The sequence below is a fragment of the Myotis nattereri genome (genome assembly GCF_964212035.1).
Source record: "Myotis nattereri genome assembly, chromosome: 7".
Lineage (NCBI taxonomy): Eukaryota > Metazoa > Chordata > Mammalia > Chiroptera > Vespertilionidae > Myotis > Myotis nattereri.
Window position 1 is genome coordinate 47,750,360 of NC_138082.1, and position 18,066 is coordinate 47,768,425.

An 18,066-nucleotide genomic window follows, 5' to 3' on the forward strand; every position below is an offset into this window, starting at 1 on the left:
ACTTCCCCTGTTGGGTTACATTTTATGTGATTGATTTTGAATAACTGGCTTTGAGGTGCTTTAAAAATATGTTTTGGGTATCTGTTTTGTGTGTGTGTGTGTGTGTGTGTGTGTTTAATTTTGTAGTTTATCAAAAAAACAAACCAACAACAACAACAACAACAAAAACCAGACCTCAAAATCTGACTTGAGTTGCTTAAGAAATACTGTTCTACTGTTAAATAGTGGGATCAGGAGCTAAATCAGTGTTTGCTGTTTTAAGCCATTAAATCCTTGGGATGATTTTTCACATAGCAAAAGCCATCTGATTACACTAGCATACTTAACGTTTCTAAAAATAAACTTGAATTTGTTTGAGGAAAAAGAAGAAATATTTCTAAATATATGTATTTTCAAGACAGGCAATATATTGCTCTGAATTTTCTTCTGAATACTTAGTTTCTAAGTTTATGCTTTTCCTTTTCCCATACCAATATTAAGCTCTTTGTAAGAGGACTGACCTTTAGATTGTTATAATTCTTCAACCTGAAGTTATTAGATACTAAGGGAGACAAATGTACTGAACTTTCAAATGTAATATGTTGGATTACTAACAATAGACCTAATTGATAAAAGTGATTTAATATATGTTGTGTTAATAGCTAAACCTCCAAAGCCCCTAATCTCCCATGGAAATATTGCTTTGTAGAATAAAATCCAGTGAGAAGTTCTGGGATTCCAGAGTGAATTTGTACATTCCTTAGGGGCATTTTTGCAAGGGAGGTTGTTGTGCTTTAAAGGTAGTTGATAAGAGACCTGCACCACCAACCCCAGACCTGCACCACCAACCACCATCGTGCATTAGTCTATAGAAGGTATTTGGGTGTACGTATTCCTGTACCACTCGGTACCACCATTTAGCCAAGGGAAGTTTCTGACCATTTGCAGCATACATTATAAATCAGGATGTCACTAACAGACAATCAGATTTGAACATTCCATGAACAAAGTAGCCTATATCCCCTAGGAATAGATCACTTAACTATGTTTATGTCATGCTGTTGATATGCCTGCATTTGCACAAGTCAGGATAGCACATTGTTTATTTATTTTAGGAGTAGGCAATTGATCTGTATATTTACCTGATTTGGGGTTAATGAGCCCAAAATTGAAATGGGTAATTTAGCATGATTGCTTAAGTACATGGGGGAAAATACAATTATTCTTCCAAATCCCAAATTACTTCTCTCTCACCTTGGGTTTGTGAAAGAATAATTTTGAGTCTTCTCCAAGTTGGGCTTGTGTTGGCTGCACTCTAAAAAATTTTCTACTTGGCACATCATGCATGAGGAGATTACTGGTCAGATATGTGGGGAAGCTCAGAGGATTTCCAACTGCCAAATTAGTCCCCTGGGGAGACCCAGAAAAAGCACAGGATATATTGGTTAAATGAAATGAACTTGTTTAAGTTACACTCTCTCTGGTATCAATACGGGATAATCACGGCCACTTGGAAATGTGGCAGCATTTGGTGCCAAGTTTGTGCACTCTGGTTGGCGGAAGAACTATTTTTGTATGTTTTTTTTTAAACTTTTTTTTGTAAAGGTGAGATTATAGACCTGGCATCTTACAAATTCCTAAAAAAACAAAAAGCTCTTGATCTGTATCTAAGAATGAGGGGACCATAAATTGCTCTAGATGATATAATAATAAGAAGGCACTTTAATAAAAATATAGGGTGGAGAACTGAAAAAAGCACAGTGAAGCAATGAAAAGTTACTCATAATGTTTGATGTTATCAATCAAAGATAACCACTGTCCACACTGATCTTTTTTATGCTTCTTGCCCACCTCCATATATGACTCTGTAATAGGCAAAATTTTGCATCTTTGTCTTTGCTACATTACATTACAAATATTTCTCCTAAACATTTAACAATCCTTCATAATCATTTTAATGAGTTCCTAAAATATCAGTATATAGATATTTTCCTATCATTGGACATTTAGGAGGTTTTCAATTTTCTTCATTATAAGTAATAAAGTGATACAAATCTCTAGTTCCTTAGAAAAAATACCTAGAAGTAAAAATACTAAGTTACAGGATAAGCACTTTAAAAAAGCAAGATACATGTTGTTGAATTGCTTTCCAGATATACTCTAGTCATCAGCCATGTATAAAAATGACCTTCCTGCAGACCCTAAGATCGAGGATATAATCATTATAAAAATGTTTTTCTAATTTTATAAGATAACATATTCCTTTGATTACTAATTAGTGAATGATTTTTCATCATTATTAAAAAAATCGGTATTTCTTCTTTGAAATATCTGTGTGGCATAGTTTTTTTTTTTTTTTAAATTGGTTTTCTGTTGTTTGTGGGATTGCAGAATGTAACATTGAGGATTTCGGCAGCGAGCATTTTCGCTGTGAAGATGGGCATTGCATTCCTGCTTCCTGGAGGTGTGACGGGACCAAAGACTGTTTGGATGACTCTGATGAAATTGGTTGCCGTAAGTGGGGCGTGGGTAGTCTAAGCTCTGTTTTGAGAAACCCAAATCCTTCATGGTGATTTCAGCTGTAACAAAAAGGTTGTGTCTTTAGTGATAGATACAGGACTTGGTGCAAGTCTGCTGAGATCTGTGCGGTTGAATAGAAAACTGATGGTATTAATAATTGTTTCACTCCCCTTTGAAGAAGGGGCTCAATTGACATCAGTTTCTATTTTCCTTTTTATCATGTGACCTTGATATGGAAACCAATTTGGAAGTGGTTTTCTGAAGCCAGTATGTGACTATTTCAGATTATTCACCCTGGAAATTTTGTGCACCAACAAGAACAAACAAAAAAACAATGCTACCTGAACTACGGTGATTTGTAACTCCAGGAGTCTGTTTTACTATAAAGGATGTAGTATAACGTGTGTGAATTATCATAAAGAGATCACAGAAATGGCTAGTGCGATTTTATGTTTTAGAAAATTTATTTAAAAACATGATAATATCGTAAACCCCCAAATTAACAGGTGATGAAATCACTTACTAGTACACATATATTTCTTTTAGTTCTCAGCAATATTCTGAGGTAAGTTTCATATTAGAAAACTGAGGCTGAGAGAAGTCAGTCATTTATTAAAGGTTCCCCAGTTGGTGCACCAATCCAACCCTTATATCCATTGCTTTCCCAGATTGCCACAGGCGATCAATCACATTCCTGCAATTTCATTCCTTCTGATAGGTGCACAGACAAGGGCTATCATCCAAAAACCAGGAAAGCGGGTGAAAAAGTAATTTTGTTTTGAAATGTTGACCATACTCTGGCACAACAGAAGAGTCAGACTTTGGGGTAATGTTTGGATGACAGTGCGTTTGAAAATGGGAGGGAGAGTGGGAAGTGCGTCTCAAACTTTCATGCACAAATGGATTAAAGTACAGATCTGGATTCCATATGATTGATGTGGGAGCAGAGATTCTGTATTTCTTACAAACCCCCAGGTTATGCTGATGCTGCTCGTCTGTGAACCATACTTTGAGCAAGAGTAGAGACATGATCTGTAGAGACATGATCATGTGCTATTTGTTTTGCCTCTTCTGGGCTTACTGAGTTCATTTTATGTTAAATACAAAGAGCAATAAGAGTGTATTCCGAGATAAAGGAATACATGAACAGTTATACCAACAACTCTTCAGAGGTTATTATATTTTAGTGATGATAACAGTGATGATAGCAATACCAATGACAAAAGTGATAGCAACAAACATTATATGGTGCTTTCACATACATTATTTAACTTGGTTTTCAGTAACAACCCATGAGATAAGATAAGTATAGTTTCCATTTTAGCTGCATACATTGTGGCTCAGAGAACCTGCCAAAGATCCTAAAGCAAGTAAATTGTAAAAATAATAGTTATGTGACTCTGTGTCTTTTTATCCAAATTTCAAGAGTTTTCCAATTCATCATGATGCTTTACTATTATTATAGTTATTATAAAACATTTCAGATAATTTAATAATAATTCATGGCTAGCTTTTACTTAAATTAAAATTTTGTTTAATATTTTTTTTGTCATACCTTTGTTGTTTGTATGTGTGTTTGGCTGTTCTATTCTGTGTATTTGCGTATTGCTTTGGATCATCAGTTTGCTGTGATGCTATTGCTGAGATTGATAGTGAACTCTGACTGGAGTTCACACACTCTGGTATAGGGTTGTTTACTATTTGCCATCAAATATATTGAGCAGGAGTTGATATATAGGCTTTTGAAATAAGCATTGCTTGTTGGTATAATAGGGTGGTTGTTTGACATAATGAGTCTTTTTCTGGTTTGTTTTAGCTCCCGCTACTTGCCAGCCAGGCTATTTCCAGTGTCAGAGTAAAGAGTTATGCATCCCTAACTCCTGGGTGTGTGACAATGAGCAGGACTGTGAGGATGGCTCAGATGAACATCAGCATTGCCGTAAGTGTTTATGGAGGAATCTTGTTTTGGTCCTTTGGACATCTAAAACCGAACCTGATACAAATACAAAACATAATGGGACGATCCTTTGTAAATGCTGAGTTGAGCCTTACACAACAATGCAGCCTATGCCAGTATTCTCGCTCAGATTGTTTGACAATGAAAGTGTGAATGTGCTGGAGAATTATAAATATACCCTGGCAATTTGGAAATGGCTAGATAGGTTCCTAGATTTTAATTTGGATTATGTTACACTCAAGAAAGAAACGAAGCATTTATTGGTATCGATGGGTGTGGTATTCATTTGTGTGGTTGGCATTTGGATGGTCCTTTTGATCCAGCAGCACACTCTGCTTTCAAACCTTCCACCTCCTCTGCCCCAGTATTGAACTCTCTTAATTTCAGTTGAGTGGAGCAAGTAGGTAGGTCTGTTGGAGGCATTATTGGTGGCTGTTCCAGTGACTGCTGCCAAAGCCACTGCGGGATGAGCTACCATGACAAAGACAATAATAGCAGTTATTAGTAACGGCTGCATTTTTGGACATTGAAAGGGTTCAGGGCAGTGCTTGTGTAGTTCACTTGGGCACACCACACAGAGTCCTGACCATTTGCTTCTGTGCCTGTTGCCTGAATGCTCATTTCCATATGCTCCTTCCTTTCTTTTGGCTTAGCAAACTGCTGCTTCTCCTAAAGACCCAGGTAAGGTGTTCCTCCTCAAGGAAGCTGTCCCTATTCATATCCCATCCCAGAGTGATTCATTTGTAATTCTTTGTGTACCTATAATCCACTTTCATCACTGTTTCCCCCCAGAAAGCTATGGGCTCCTTGAGGGTAGGGATTGTGCCTTAATCATCTTGATGTTCCCATTGTTGGTGCACTTTTTGACATAATAGGCCCTCAGTAGATGTTTGTGTAATGACGACTAGGTGAATCCCAGCGCTAGATTGGTTGATGAAACTACATAATTTTAATTCATCATTTCTCTACATTTGAATGAACTTTTAATTGCTTCCTTGTAAACCCTTTGAAATCTTAAGCACCAAATATAGATGATTTGGGCTTCAGTTTAACTAAAAGGAAAGCCAAGATAATTAAAATAATATTGGCACTATGTTTTTTTAGAAAGAATATCTATTTTTATTTCTTTTTCTTTTTCTTCCCTTTATTTATTTATTTTTTAATTTTTTTATTAAGTTATTACATATGTGTCCTTATCCCCATGTTACCCCCCTATCCCCCTACTCATGCCCTCACGCCCCTGGTGTCTGTGTCCATTGGTTAGGCTTATATGCATGCATACAAGTCCATTGGTTGATCTTTCCCCCTTATCCCCACCCTCCCCTACCTTCCTTCTGAGGTTTGACGGTCTGATCCAGGGGTGGGCAGACTTTTTGACTCGAGGGCCACAATGGGTTCTTAAACTGGACCGGAGGGCCGGAACAAAAGCATGGATGGAGTGTTTGTGTGAACTAATATAAATTCAAAGTAAACATCATTACATAAAAGGGTACGGTCTTTTTTTTTTTTTTTTTTTTTTTTTTAGTTTTATTCATTTCAAACGGGCCGGATTCGGCCCGCGAGCTGTAGTTTGCCCACGGCTGGCTCTGATCGATGCTTCTCTGTCTCTGGATCTGTTTTTGTTCATCAGTTTATGTTGTTCATTATATTCCACAAATGAGTGAGATCATGTGGTATTTATCTTTCTCTGACGGGCTTATTTCACTTAGCATAATGGTCTCCAGTTCCATCCATGCTGTTGCAAATGGTAGCAACTCCTTCTTTTTTACTGCAGCATAGTATTCCATTGTGTAGATGTACCACAGTTTTTCAATCCACTCATCTACTGATGGGCACTTAGGCTGTTTCCAAATCTTAGCTATGGTGAATTGTGCTATGAACATAGGGGTGCATATATCCTTTATAATTGGTGTTTCTAGTTTCTTGGGGATATATTCCTAGAAGTGGGATCACTGGGTCAAATGGGAGTTACATTTTTAGTTTTTTGAAGAATATCTATTTTTAATATATATTTATTGTTTTCAGAGAAAGGAAGGGAGAAGAGGAGAGAGCTAGAAACATTGACGAAGAGAGAGAATCATTGATTGGCTGCCTCCTGGGAATCAAGCCTATAACCCAGGCATGTGCCCTGAAGGGGAATCAAACCATGACTTCCTGCTTCATAGGTTGATGCTCAACCACTGAGTTGCACCAGCCGGGCTGCACTAGATTTCATTTTTTCATATTTTGTTTGATTACCCATCCCTGCCCTGGCTTGTGTGGCTCACTTGGTTGGGCATCATCAGGCGCACCCAAAGGTCACTGGTTTAATTCCCGGCCAAGGCACATGCCTGGGTTGTGGGCTCCATTCCCAGTAGGGGGCGTGCAGGAGGCACTGACTGATGCTCTGCTCTGACATTGATGTTTCTCTCTTCTCCCTTCCTCTCCCTCTAAAATAATCGATAAACTATTCTTAGGAGAAAAAGAAAAGACTACCCAGCACTTGCTGTTTCAGGGGAAAAAGAAAGCTCTTTAATTTTATGTGGAAATTGGCAATATATACTTAAATAAATTACATGGAAATTTAATAAATACTACCACTCAGAAAATATTAAGCGTTTCAATCTTATTCACTTGAAATTGTGGGCAGAATTCAGACATTTAAATGACTTCTAGAAAATTTGATCTATTATACTTTTATTAATAGAAGTAAAATTTAACCTACAGATATAAGGTACTGGGAGGAAATATGAACTCATACTGCCAAAGTGTCAGAAATAGGCTGACTGGAAAAATGTTGTTTGCTATTTGAGACTTGTATGACATATTTGTAATGAAACTATTTTATTAAACAGAAAGAAGGAGCAAGAGATGATTGATTAAGGATAGTAATTTTTGTTAAATTTTTTTACATAATACTTATCACATGGTAATCTTTATATGTTTGAATTTTTAAGTACTCACTCTAAAGCTGTCATTGTTGATTTATTTTTTAGAAAGCTTTTTTGGGGGTAAGTATTGATGGCATATGCCTTAACAGATATATGATTTTATTGAAAACCAAATTTTGATGAACTTAAGTGTCTTTTTAATAATACAGACTAGGAAATTAAAAATTCTAGGGGACATTTTTTCTTCCATTTGATTATATTATTATTATTATTATTATTAGGAGATCACATTATTCCCTGAGTGCTTTTCTTTTTATGTGGAAATTAAAAAACCTTATGATATTTCCTGAGACTTGCAGAATAGCTTTCACATGATACTTGAGGTATTAAAATACAGATTTATCTGAAGGCAAGTTTAATAAAATGATGTCCTGCTTTTACCTACCCTAATCAACATAGGATAAAATGTAAACTAGCTTAAATTATTTTCCTTTTCTATAAAACTGACACATGTTCTATGTGGAATCTAATGAACAACATAAACTAACAAACAAAAATAGCTACAGATACATAGAAGCATTGAACAGACTATCCAACCCCAGAAGGAAGGCAGGGGAGGGTGGGCAGGTGGGAAGAGATCAACCAATGAACTTGTATGCATATATGCATAACCCATGGACACAGACAATAGGTGGTGAAGGCTTGGGGAGAGGATGGGACGGGTGGGAGAGGTCAATGAGGGAAAAAGGGGACATATGTAATACTTTCAACAATAAAAACAAAAACGAAAAAAACTCCTGACACATGTGCAATACAGAAAACTTATGTAATAGAGAAAACTCAATAAAATCACCATATTCCTACCCTTCAGAAATATTTTCTTCTGGTTTAAACAGAATTTCAATGAGGGGAACCTTACCAATCTTTGATTAATACCTATAACTGTAAAATTTTTTTTTAAAAAAAATATTTTTATCGACTTCAGAGAGAAGAAGGGAGAGGGAGAGAGAGATAGAAACATCAGTGATGAGAGAGAATCATAGATTGGCTGCCTCCTGTATGTCCCCTGCTGGGGATCAAGCCAGAAACCTGGGCATGTGCCCTGACCAGGAATTGAACCATGACCTCCTGGTTCATGGGTCAACATTCAACCACTGAGCCATACTGGCTGGGCCAAAATACTTATTTTATTCATCTTCTTTATCATGCAGCTCATCAACCTACTAGTATATTGTATTATCAATACATGTTGATAAAGTAACTATCTACATTAACATGCTTGAGTGCTGATATGATTCTATGGACATTTTGATAGTATCCTGATAATAATACCTTCGCTTTTGTATTGTAAGTTCCCTTCCTTGGGTTAGCTGTGTGCATGAATTACCTTGTGACCCTGTGAATTTTATGTTCAATGTATGCTCTATTTGCCTTTGTTTTAGAAAATGTCAGTGGATTGGTCTGCGTTTGGCCGTAATTATAAAGTAACATTTTTTTCCCGTCACAGCTGGGAGTACATGCTCAAGCCATCAGATGACATGCTCCAGTGGTGAATGTATTCCAAAAGAATACATGTGTGACCACGTCAGAGACTGCTCAGATGGAACTGACGAAAAAGACTGCCGTGAGTCCCTTTCAGTCTTTGCACTGTATTTAGTTTCACATTTGTCCCTTTGGCATTTTAAGCAACTTGTTAGATTTGTTGATGGACAGAAATGCCTACAATATGCCTCTTGTTATTGAAATCTCTTGGCAGATTCTTTTGTGGATTAGAGGTGATGTTCTGATAGAAGTCTAGTTTTATGAAAACCTTCTGAGTGTGTCCTGCCTTAGTACATAAATTTTCTGTATTTTTTAAATTAAGAAACTTTCAACATTAACATATAATCCTGAAAAGTCATTGAGTACATTGAGTACGAAGGCCAGTTTGGTTAATTATAACTTTTATTACATTACTATGGTAAATTTGTAAGTCAAATGTCTCATTAATCATTAGTTTTGTGCTCTTATGGACTTTTTTTCTTCCAGATTGCTTTTGGACAAGTGTTATATTTGGCTTTCCCTAGAATGATAGCATACTATATCAGTTTGTAACTGATCACAACAAGATCAGGCATATAAATCGCAGAATTCTGTGTATAATGTTTAAATATTATAATAACCAAAATAAGAGAGTGCAATCATGGTGCATAAGGCACTACTTACAAACAAGTAAAGAGTAATCTGCCTCTCTTGAGGTTTATATAGAACTAGAGGCCGGGTGCATGAAATTTGTGCACTCAGGGGGTCCCTCAGTCCGACCTGCACCCTCTCACAGTCCGGGAGCCCTCAGGGGATGTACGACTGCCGTCTTAGGCCCGCTCCCTGCAGTAGGACATCCTTAGCACTGCTGCGGAGGTGGGTAAGACTCCCGCCACCACTGCTGCGCTTGCCAGCCGTGAACTTGGTTTAGGGCTTCTGGCTGAGTGGCAGTTCCCCTGTGGGAGTGCACTGACCACCAGGGGGCAGCTCCTGCATTGAGCGTCTGCCCCCTGGTGATCAGTGCGTGTCATAGAGACTGGTCGTTCCACCGTTTCTTCTATTTGCATATTAGCCTTTTATTATATAGGATTGTTAGAATACAGGAATATAGGAATTTTTCTACTGTGTCAGTCCTATGTTTCATCAAACTCAGTCTGAAAAGCTCTTAGAAGTCTATCATTTATGAATTTATCCAGAACTTTTTTTTCTTTTTTTTAAAAATATATTTTATTGATTTTTTACAGAGAGGAAGGGAGAGAGATAGAGAGTTAGAAACATCGATGAGAGAGAAACATCCATCAGCTGCCTCCTGCACATCTCCCACTGGGGATGTGCCCGCAACCCAGGTACATGCCCTCGACCGGAATCGAACCTGGGACCTTTCAGTCCGCAGGCCGACGCTCTATCCACTGAGCCAAACCGGTTTCGGCATTTTTTTCTTTTTATACATTTTCTCTTGACACTTTTTATACATTTCTCTTCTTGGTATATTGGAATTTAGAAGTTTACTATGTGCTTCCATTTTTTTTTTCTCATACTATGGTACTTCCTTTCTTTTGCTCTTAAATTTATGTTTCAAACTCCAAAGAGTTATTATAAAGTCAATATTCAGATCATCAGTAGACAAATTTTATGTACATTAGAAACCTTGACCATAAACTTCTTAGTTATCATGGCTCCATCTAAAGATATAAATTTTAGCCTATTTTCATGGGACTTCTCTATTGTTTGAGAATTTTGATAGAAGAAATACTTATATATATGAAAAGGAGAGGCCTGGACCCAAACAGGCCCAGATTCATGCTGCAGAACACATCATATCACACTGCGTTTTATAAAACAATACCTTCCTCCAGTGTTTTGTTCCTTGTATGTTATTTTTCTTTGAGAAGAGTCTATGCTATTTGTCTTTGTATCTCCATTTCTTAGCTGAGTTCCTGGCACAGTTCTCTTCGGGTATATTTTCTAATTAAGTGTTCTCTTTTGAAAGAGATTATGTTGCCCCTAGTTTGGGTCTCCCTTCACGTTAGAAATTTTGTAGGGAATTTAGACCTTGCAATGGTAATTTTAGAGATGATAGGGTGTTTCTGGATGTCATGAAAGAGCAAGTCCGCGAGTCAAGGACTTTTTGTTAAGCCAACAATAGGTCCTTTATTGAGGCAAGTGAAGAAAATATTTTGGTTAATAATAACGGTAAATCATATAAAGTTATGTGCCATTTAATGATGGGGATATGTCCTGAGAAATGTGTTGTTAGGTGATTTCATTGTGTAAACATAATAGAATGTACTGATACAAACCCGCAGTGGTTCTCAACCTTCCTAATGCCGCGACCCTTCAATACAGTTCCTCATGTTGTGGTGACCCCCAACCATAAAATTATTTTCGTTGCTACTTCATAACTGTAATATTGCTACTGTTACGAATCATAATGTAAATATCTGATATGCAGGATGTATTTTCATTGTTACAAATTGAACATAATTAAAGCATAGTGATTAATCACAAAAACAATATGTAATTATATATGTGTTTTCTGATGGTCTTAGGCGACCCCTGTGAAAGGTTCGTTTGACCCCCAAAGGGGTCGTGACCCACAGGTTGAGAACTGCTGCCATAGGGTATAGCCTACTACGCATTTAGACTGCATGATATAGCCTATTGCTTAGGCTACAATCCTGTACAGCACGTTGCTGTACAAACAACACAAGATTAATTCAAGCACAAAAGAAAATAACGCAATCAAGAGACACAAGGTGTGTGAGGCAGCTGTTTGCGTAACATAACATACTGTTTTACTTACGCAAAAAACTTTTTAAAGTACCAAGAGTACACTCTGAGATAATGATAGCAGAGTACTAGTATAGTGCAGAAACTACATAAGCCATTAACATAGTAATTTATCATCATTATCAAGAATTATGTACTGTCCATAATTGCATATACTGTACCTTTCTGCTACTGGCAGTGCAGTAGGTTTGTTTACACCAGCATTACCACAAACACATGAGTAATGCATTGCACTGTAACTTTAGGATGGCTACAATGTCACTAGGCAATAGACATTTTTCAGCTCCATCATAATCTCATGAGACCTGTCTTGTATGTGGTCTGTCATTGACCAAAACGTCATTATATGGCACATGACTATATTATATTTTGTAAACTTCATAACATTACATAAATTCCAGTTATTATTAGGTTTCTCAATGAAGACAACACAACAGGTATTATTATGCTTTATTATGAATAAAGAAACCAAAACTGCCAAGTGTAGCGTGTCCTGTTCAAGGTAGTATGATGTGTGGCAGCGCTAGTGCTCAACCCGTCTTCTGGTTCCAAGTCTGGTGATTTTTCTCCATGAAGGACCTTTTTCACAGAAGGAGAAGGTTTTACCTTGTGCAAGTTTAAGAGAGAACCAGAGGCCTGTGCCACCAGCCAACAGTCCGTGTCTTTATTCCTTATTTACAAGTGGATAAAAATGAGTGCTTTATTGCAAGTGCAATGGGAATGAAGGAAATGCTACTTCAGGGAAAAGAAAAGGCCGTCGAAACAGATTGTTTGGATTTATTCCATGTGAATAATCTGCATCCAAGTCTAAAGTCACCAGTACAACTGCCTGACGACCTTGCCAATGGAACTTTCGGCAAAAAACTGGCAGGGTACAGTGTGCAGGCAGCTGTTAGAGAAAGGAATGAAGGAAAGGAAGTGAGTTTTATAAAATATCTGCATAGGAGTTTTTAATCAAGTTTTTGTATTTTTTTTTTAAAGCACAAGTAACTGGTGAAAGGAGGATTTGTTAAGGAAAGAGAACCCGATTTATAGCTCATTGTTTCTGGAATTATACAAGTTATGAACCCTTCAGGGTTCGTGGCCCTAAAATGAACCTCACACATGTAAGGGGTTTTACAATGAGGTACTATTTTCTATTCCTCTCTACTTTGTTTATTTATTATGTGTTAGTGATGGAGGAGTGTGAAAAAAATTTAACCAATCAGAGGAAATTAAGAAAAGCATCTTCATACTTCCTGGTTAGTGCTTTGATCTCCTGGCCACAGCCAGATTCGAACAGGAAGGAAACGAATGGCCTAGATTGGATAGACGTCTTTAGAAAGTGCCAGTATAGGGGTCAGGATTGACTCATTTTGTTTTCCCTCTTGGAGCTCTTGTGTGAAGTGGGAAAGGGAATTGCTGCTCACCAAACACCCATTACTGTCTTATGCAATTTTTACATCAGAACTACAAGCCATATGTGATGGCCATCTCCAGTTTAGAGATTGTGAAGATTGTCAAGAAGCAAAGGTAGAGGAGGCGGGACTGTAATGTTAGTCTAAATCCCATGCCGGGGCTCTCAGAATATTTTTCTTTAGTAATGAAAGTTTACAAACTATTTTTGTCTGAAGGTTACTTAACTCTTTTATTATTTTAAAAGTGATTGTTTAAAGCTTATGAAAGATTTTTAACATTATCAAAAGCATGATGAATTATATAATGAACCTCTTTGTACTCATCGTTATTATGTTAATTATCAACTCATGGCTAATTTTGTCTTACCTGTAGCTCTTTCTTCTTTTCCCCTTTATTTTATTTTTTTAAAAATATTTTTATTGATTTTAGAGAGGAAAGGAGAGGGAGAGAGAGAGAGAGAAAGAGAGAGAGAGAGAGAGAGAGAGAGAGAGAGAGAGAGACATCAATGATGATAGAGAACCATTGATTGGCTGTCTCCTGCACGCCCCCTACTGGGGATTGAGCCTGCAACCGAGGTACATGCCCTTGACCGGAATTGAACCCGGGACCCTTCAGTCTGCAGGCCGATGCTGTATCCACTGAGCCAAACCAGCTAGGGCAATTTTCCCCTTTATTTTGAAGCAGTATTTATCTCCAAAATAAAAGGAGTAAAACGCAGCCACAATATCATGATCTCACCTAAAAGTTAACAGCTGTTCCTTAAAATAATTGATAACCAGTTAATGCTTTAAATTTCTCAATGATTTTGTTATTATAGTGCAATTGTTTAAATCTGAATCCCAATAAAACCTATCTGTTAGAGTTAGTTGCTGTGTTAAAATTTGTAAGCTTCCCTCCCATTTTTGTTTTTTACTCCTTGCAATTTATTTGTTAATGAAACCAAGTCATTTGTCCTGGAGTTTCCCACAGTCTGGGTTTTGTTCATTGTATCCCTTGATGTCATTTAACATGCTCTTCTGTCCTCTGTATTTTTTGGAAGTTGGTAACTAGATCTGGAGCAAGGGTTCTTGACCTTGGCACTAATGACATGTGGGGCCAGATTTCTTTATTGTGGGGAGCTGTCTAGTGCATTATTGAAAGTCTAACAGTATCTCTGGCTTCTACACTAGAAGCCAGCATTAACCCCCAAACCAAAATGTCTCCAGACAACGCCAAATATTCTCTAACACAAAATGTCCTGCCTTTCCTTGCTCTAGGTCAGAATAGCGCTAGTGTAGAGGCTTGCACAGATGAGCAAGGATTTCTTTTCATGTGTGTGTGTGCAACATACTTTATATATAAGGCATACATTTCCAATAGTAGTGACGTTAGCAGCCATTGCTGATCTTCGTTGAGATCCATTAGTCATGGAGGTACTTGTTATTTTTAATTTATTGATTAATTTTCAAAAATATATTTTTACTGATTTCAGAGAGGAAGGGAGAGGGAGAGAGAGATAGAAACATTAATGATGAGAGAGAATTGTTGATCGGCTGCCTCCTGCACGGCCCCTACTGGGGATTGAGCCTGCACCCCTGGCATGTGCCCTTGACTGAAATCAAACCCCGGAGCCTTGAGTTTGCAAGCCGATGCTCTATCCAGTGAGCCAAACCAGTTAGGGCTGTTGATTGATTTTAAGAGAGAGAGAGAGAGAGAGAGAGAGAGAGAGAGAGAGAGAGAGAAAAGAGAAGGAGAAAGGGAAAGAAAGAAAGAGGAGAGAGAGAGAGAGAGAGAGAGAGAGAGAGAGAGAGAGAGAGACATCAATTTGTTGCTCCACTTATTTATGCATTCATTGTTATTTCTTGTATGTGCCCTGATCAGGGATTGAACCTGCATCCTTGATATATCGGGACGATGCTCTAACCAACTGAACTACCTGGCCAGGGCCTATTTAACTATTTTAGGTGCCACTTCAATTATATAGCAGCTATTTATTAGTAGTTTGAAATTAGAATGTTCCTACATGGTCAAGGATTAAATGAGGCTTGGCTAGAAATCATTTTGTGAGATATAACACTTTTTTTCTGTTGTTTCTGCAGTCATGATGTATAGGAATCAATACTTGAGGACAAATTTAGAATCGGCTTATGAATATAATTTATATTTTTTTATTTCTCAGAAATAGGTTTTCTATAGGAATGGGTCTTAATACATTACTAGTAAGCACCTAGAAACCACTTAAATATAGTGATGGATATTAGAAAAGCTCCAAAGAAGGACTAATTCTTTCCCCCAATTATTTGAAAGGATCAGGAAGCTTGCTTCTGTAGTTGATAGTCATGCCTGTCAGGTCAAACCCCTAGGTTATAGTCCCCACCCTTTCAAGCTTATAAGATCAAATCATAGAGTTCCAAGACAGAGCACCTTGTGTCCATTCCAGGCATTCCTTTTACAGAACAAAGAATGGTGTGTAGAGTCCGCCTGGGGAGGCAGGGAGAGGGGAGGTAAGAGAATGGGTGAGATGGTGAGGAAGACGAGGATATTAAGCTCCCAATAAAAAGATTATCCTTTAAATGAATGTGGTTGTAGTATAAATGTTTCTTGTTGTGTTTGGTCTTTTTGTCTGCTATATTTTTGGTTATTTGTTTGAGAACTATTTCTGAATATATATAATCTGTGAAACAGGCTAAAGCTCATTTTCCTCTAAGTTATTTTACTTTTCAGTCTGGCCATCTGTAAAATGGTACCTGCTATTAAACAAATTCTCAATTAAAAAAATATTTTTTTAAGGAACAGAGAGATTCAAACTGCAGTCCATTTACTTCTAATGGGATTAGCATCAAGGAAAACCATTCAAGCAGAGTCTAAGATAAACATCAGAACAATGCAGCAATTATGGGTCATTCAATTAATATATTTCAGTGACTTCAGGTTGCTCAAAAATAGTACAATTTCCCCCTTTAAGTTAATAGAATATTTTGCTTTTATCAAGTACCATGCTAGAATGATTTTGGTGTAAAACTATTGCTAATTATCATTGGTTTGTAGCACTTCTCTTTTGTTACTTAGGAATGCCAAAGAAAGGGTAAAATCCCTGCTACAATGAAGGCTTTCTTGCTGCTAATCAGCAGTATTTGGTCTGCCTGCAACTGGGGCTGCTTTGTCCCTGAAGTTTTATTTCTATTGACTTTCTGTTCTTTAGAATTTAAACATTTTCCTTTACATATCTAACTGCTGAAACTCTACCCAGGGGGACAGTTGGGAGGGGAATAGAGAGGATGGTTAAAGTCACTCTGTGGACTGTGACGGCTTGTGAAAAACATATTTGTTCTTCAAACTCAGTTCCACATGTAAGCAAGCTGCCCAGCGAGTCCTGCTCTTACTATATCCCTTCTCTACTCGAAGTGAGAAAGCAGAAGCAGAGACTGACCCCATCTTACATATCACATCACAGATGTACCTTTTTAACATTCTTACAGTTGAGATAGGATTCAGAGCCCTGACACCTTGAAGAAAGAGAAGTTCGACTGAGTCTCCATCATTCAAGCACATTATAAATGTCTCCCACCTAAGATCTCTCTCAGCTATTGCCCAATTTCTCCGCTCCCTTCTCCAATAAGGTTACATAGGGTTGTCTTCAATCAGTCTCCATTTCCTCTCCTCCTTTCCTTCTTGAATTCACTGAAAACAGCCCTTCATCTCCACTGGTCTCCTGAAAACATTCTTGTCAATGTCACCATTGACCTTCATTTTGCTAAATCTTATGGTTCTTGTTCAAATATCACCTTATCAGAAAGCTACTCCTCACTGTCACTCTTTATCATTCTACCCTGCTATTTTTCCATAAATGTAAGTTCCAAGTAAAATATAAGTTCCAGGAGAGTAGGGACTTTTATTCATCCTTTTATCTCTAGCACCTAGTATTCCTATAGGTATGCAGTAGTTATTCATTGAATGAAATATATTTTTTAAAAAAGCTGTGGGACTTTCTACTTCACCTGTCAGGCACATTTCTACTTTAGGTGTAAGATTAGGTTAGTGTGGATAGAGACCAGAATGAGATTTGGGACTTAACACCCAGTAGTTCAAGGAGAGCAGAGCAAGGAAAACTAGATAACCCAATGTTTCCATTTTTGACTTCAGTTTCCTGAAAGCTGCTCAGACTAAACTTGATGTCAGTCCAATCTACTATCCCTCCGGATGAGTGTATTTGCTTTCTTTTTCCAAGACATTGAATGGCTGTTTCCTTTTTATAAATCTTATTATGTATCTGCTTTTTATTGAAAACAACTTCAAATTATTGTGAGGAAGAAGCAGGAAATTCCTCTCTGTTGTTCTCTTATATGTTGCTGCATTCCATAGGTACCAGTCTGTGATAATAGTCACATCAGGGGCTTGAAATTGGGGCTGGGATGGAGGTGGGCGGATAGGAGAGGAGGGTGAGTCTCCTGAGGTTTTGTGGTCTTTTTTTTTTTTTTTTTAAATTGACTTTCTTTTTTGTCTTGGTACTTCCTAGGCCAGGGTTTCCTGGAATTCCTAAATTATACCCGATTGAAGTCGTTAGAATATGCCATAACTTGTTGAAATCTAGAATTGGCCTCACTTCTCCAGACTTCCCAAGGTGGAATGGGAAACTGAATGGAAAAAAGAAAAACTTTCCCCCTTGGGTTACTTCTCTTTCTTTTCAGATTATTTTTTGAAGATTTTCTATTTACTTTCATTCAATTTCATTCATCTGTAATGTTTTGCTTCTTTCTATTACTTTGAAGCTTATTAGCAGTAGTTCTATCTATTGTAGGAACATGCATTGTGGAGCCAGATTGCAGCCAGACTGAGTTCTGGTTCTCCAAGTTATCACTTGTCTGACCTTTTCCAAATTACATAACCTCTCTGTGCCTCAGATAGGCACAGGTATGAAATCTATGAAATATAAATCTATAAAATGGGAGTAATAATAGTATCATCCTCATAGGGTTGTTATCGACTGAGATGAGTTCATACATATTGAGTAGTTCTATGGCACATAATGTTCAGTATATGCTATTGATTATT

General features: G+C 37.4%; 1 protein-coding gene across 1 annotated transcript in view; it reads left to right on the plus strand.

Moving 5' to 3' along the window:
• Positions 1-18,066, plus strand: part of LRP2 (LDL receptor related protein 2) — a gene marked incomplete at its 5' end in the record, with an annotated part of 201,882 nt that overhangs the window by 37,973 nt on the left and 145,843 nt on the right. The window contains 3 exons of the mRNA XM_081095525.1: positions 2,371-2,493; positions 4,316-4,438; positions 8,834-8,950. Of these exons, the coding sequence (XP_080951651.1) occupies positions 2,371-2,493; positions 4,316-4,438; positions 8,834-8,950 (363 nt within the window). The remainder of the gene's footprint in view (positions 1-2,370; positions 2,494-4,315; positions 4,439-8,833; positions 8,951-18,066) is intronic.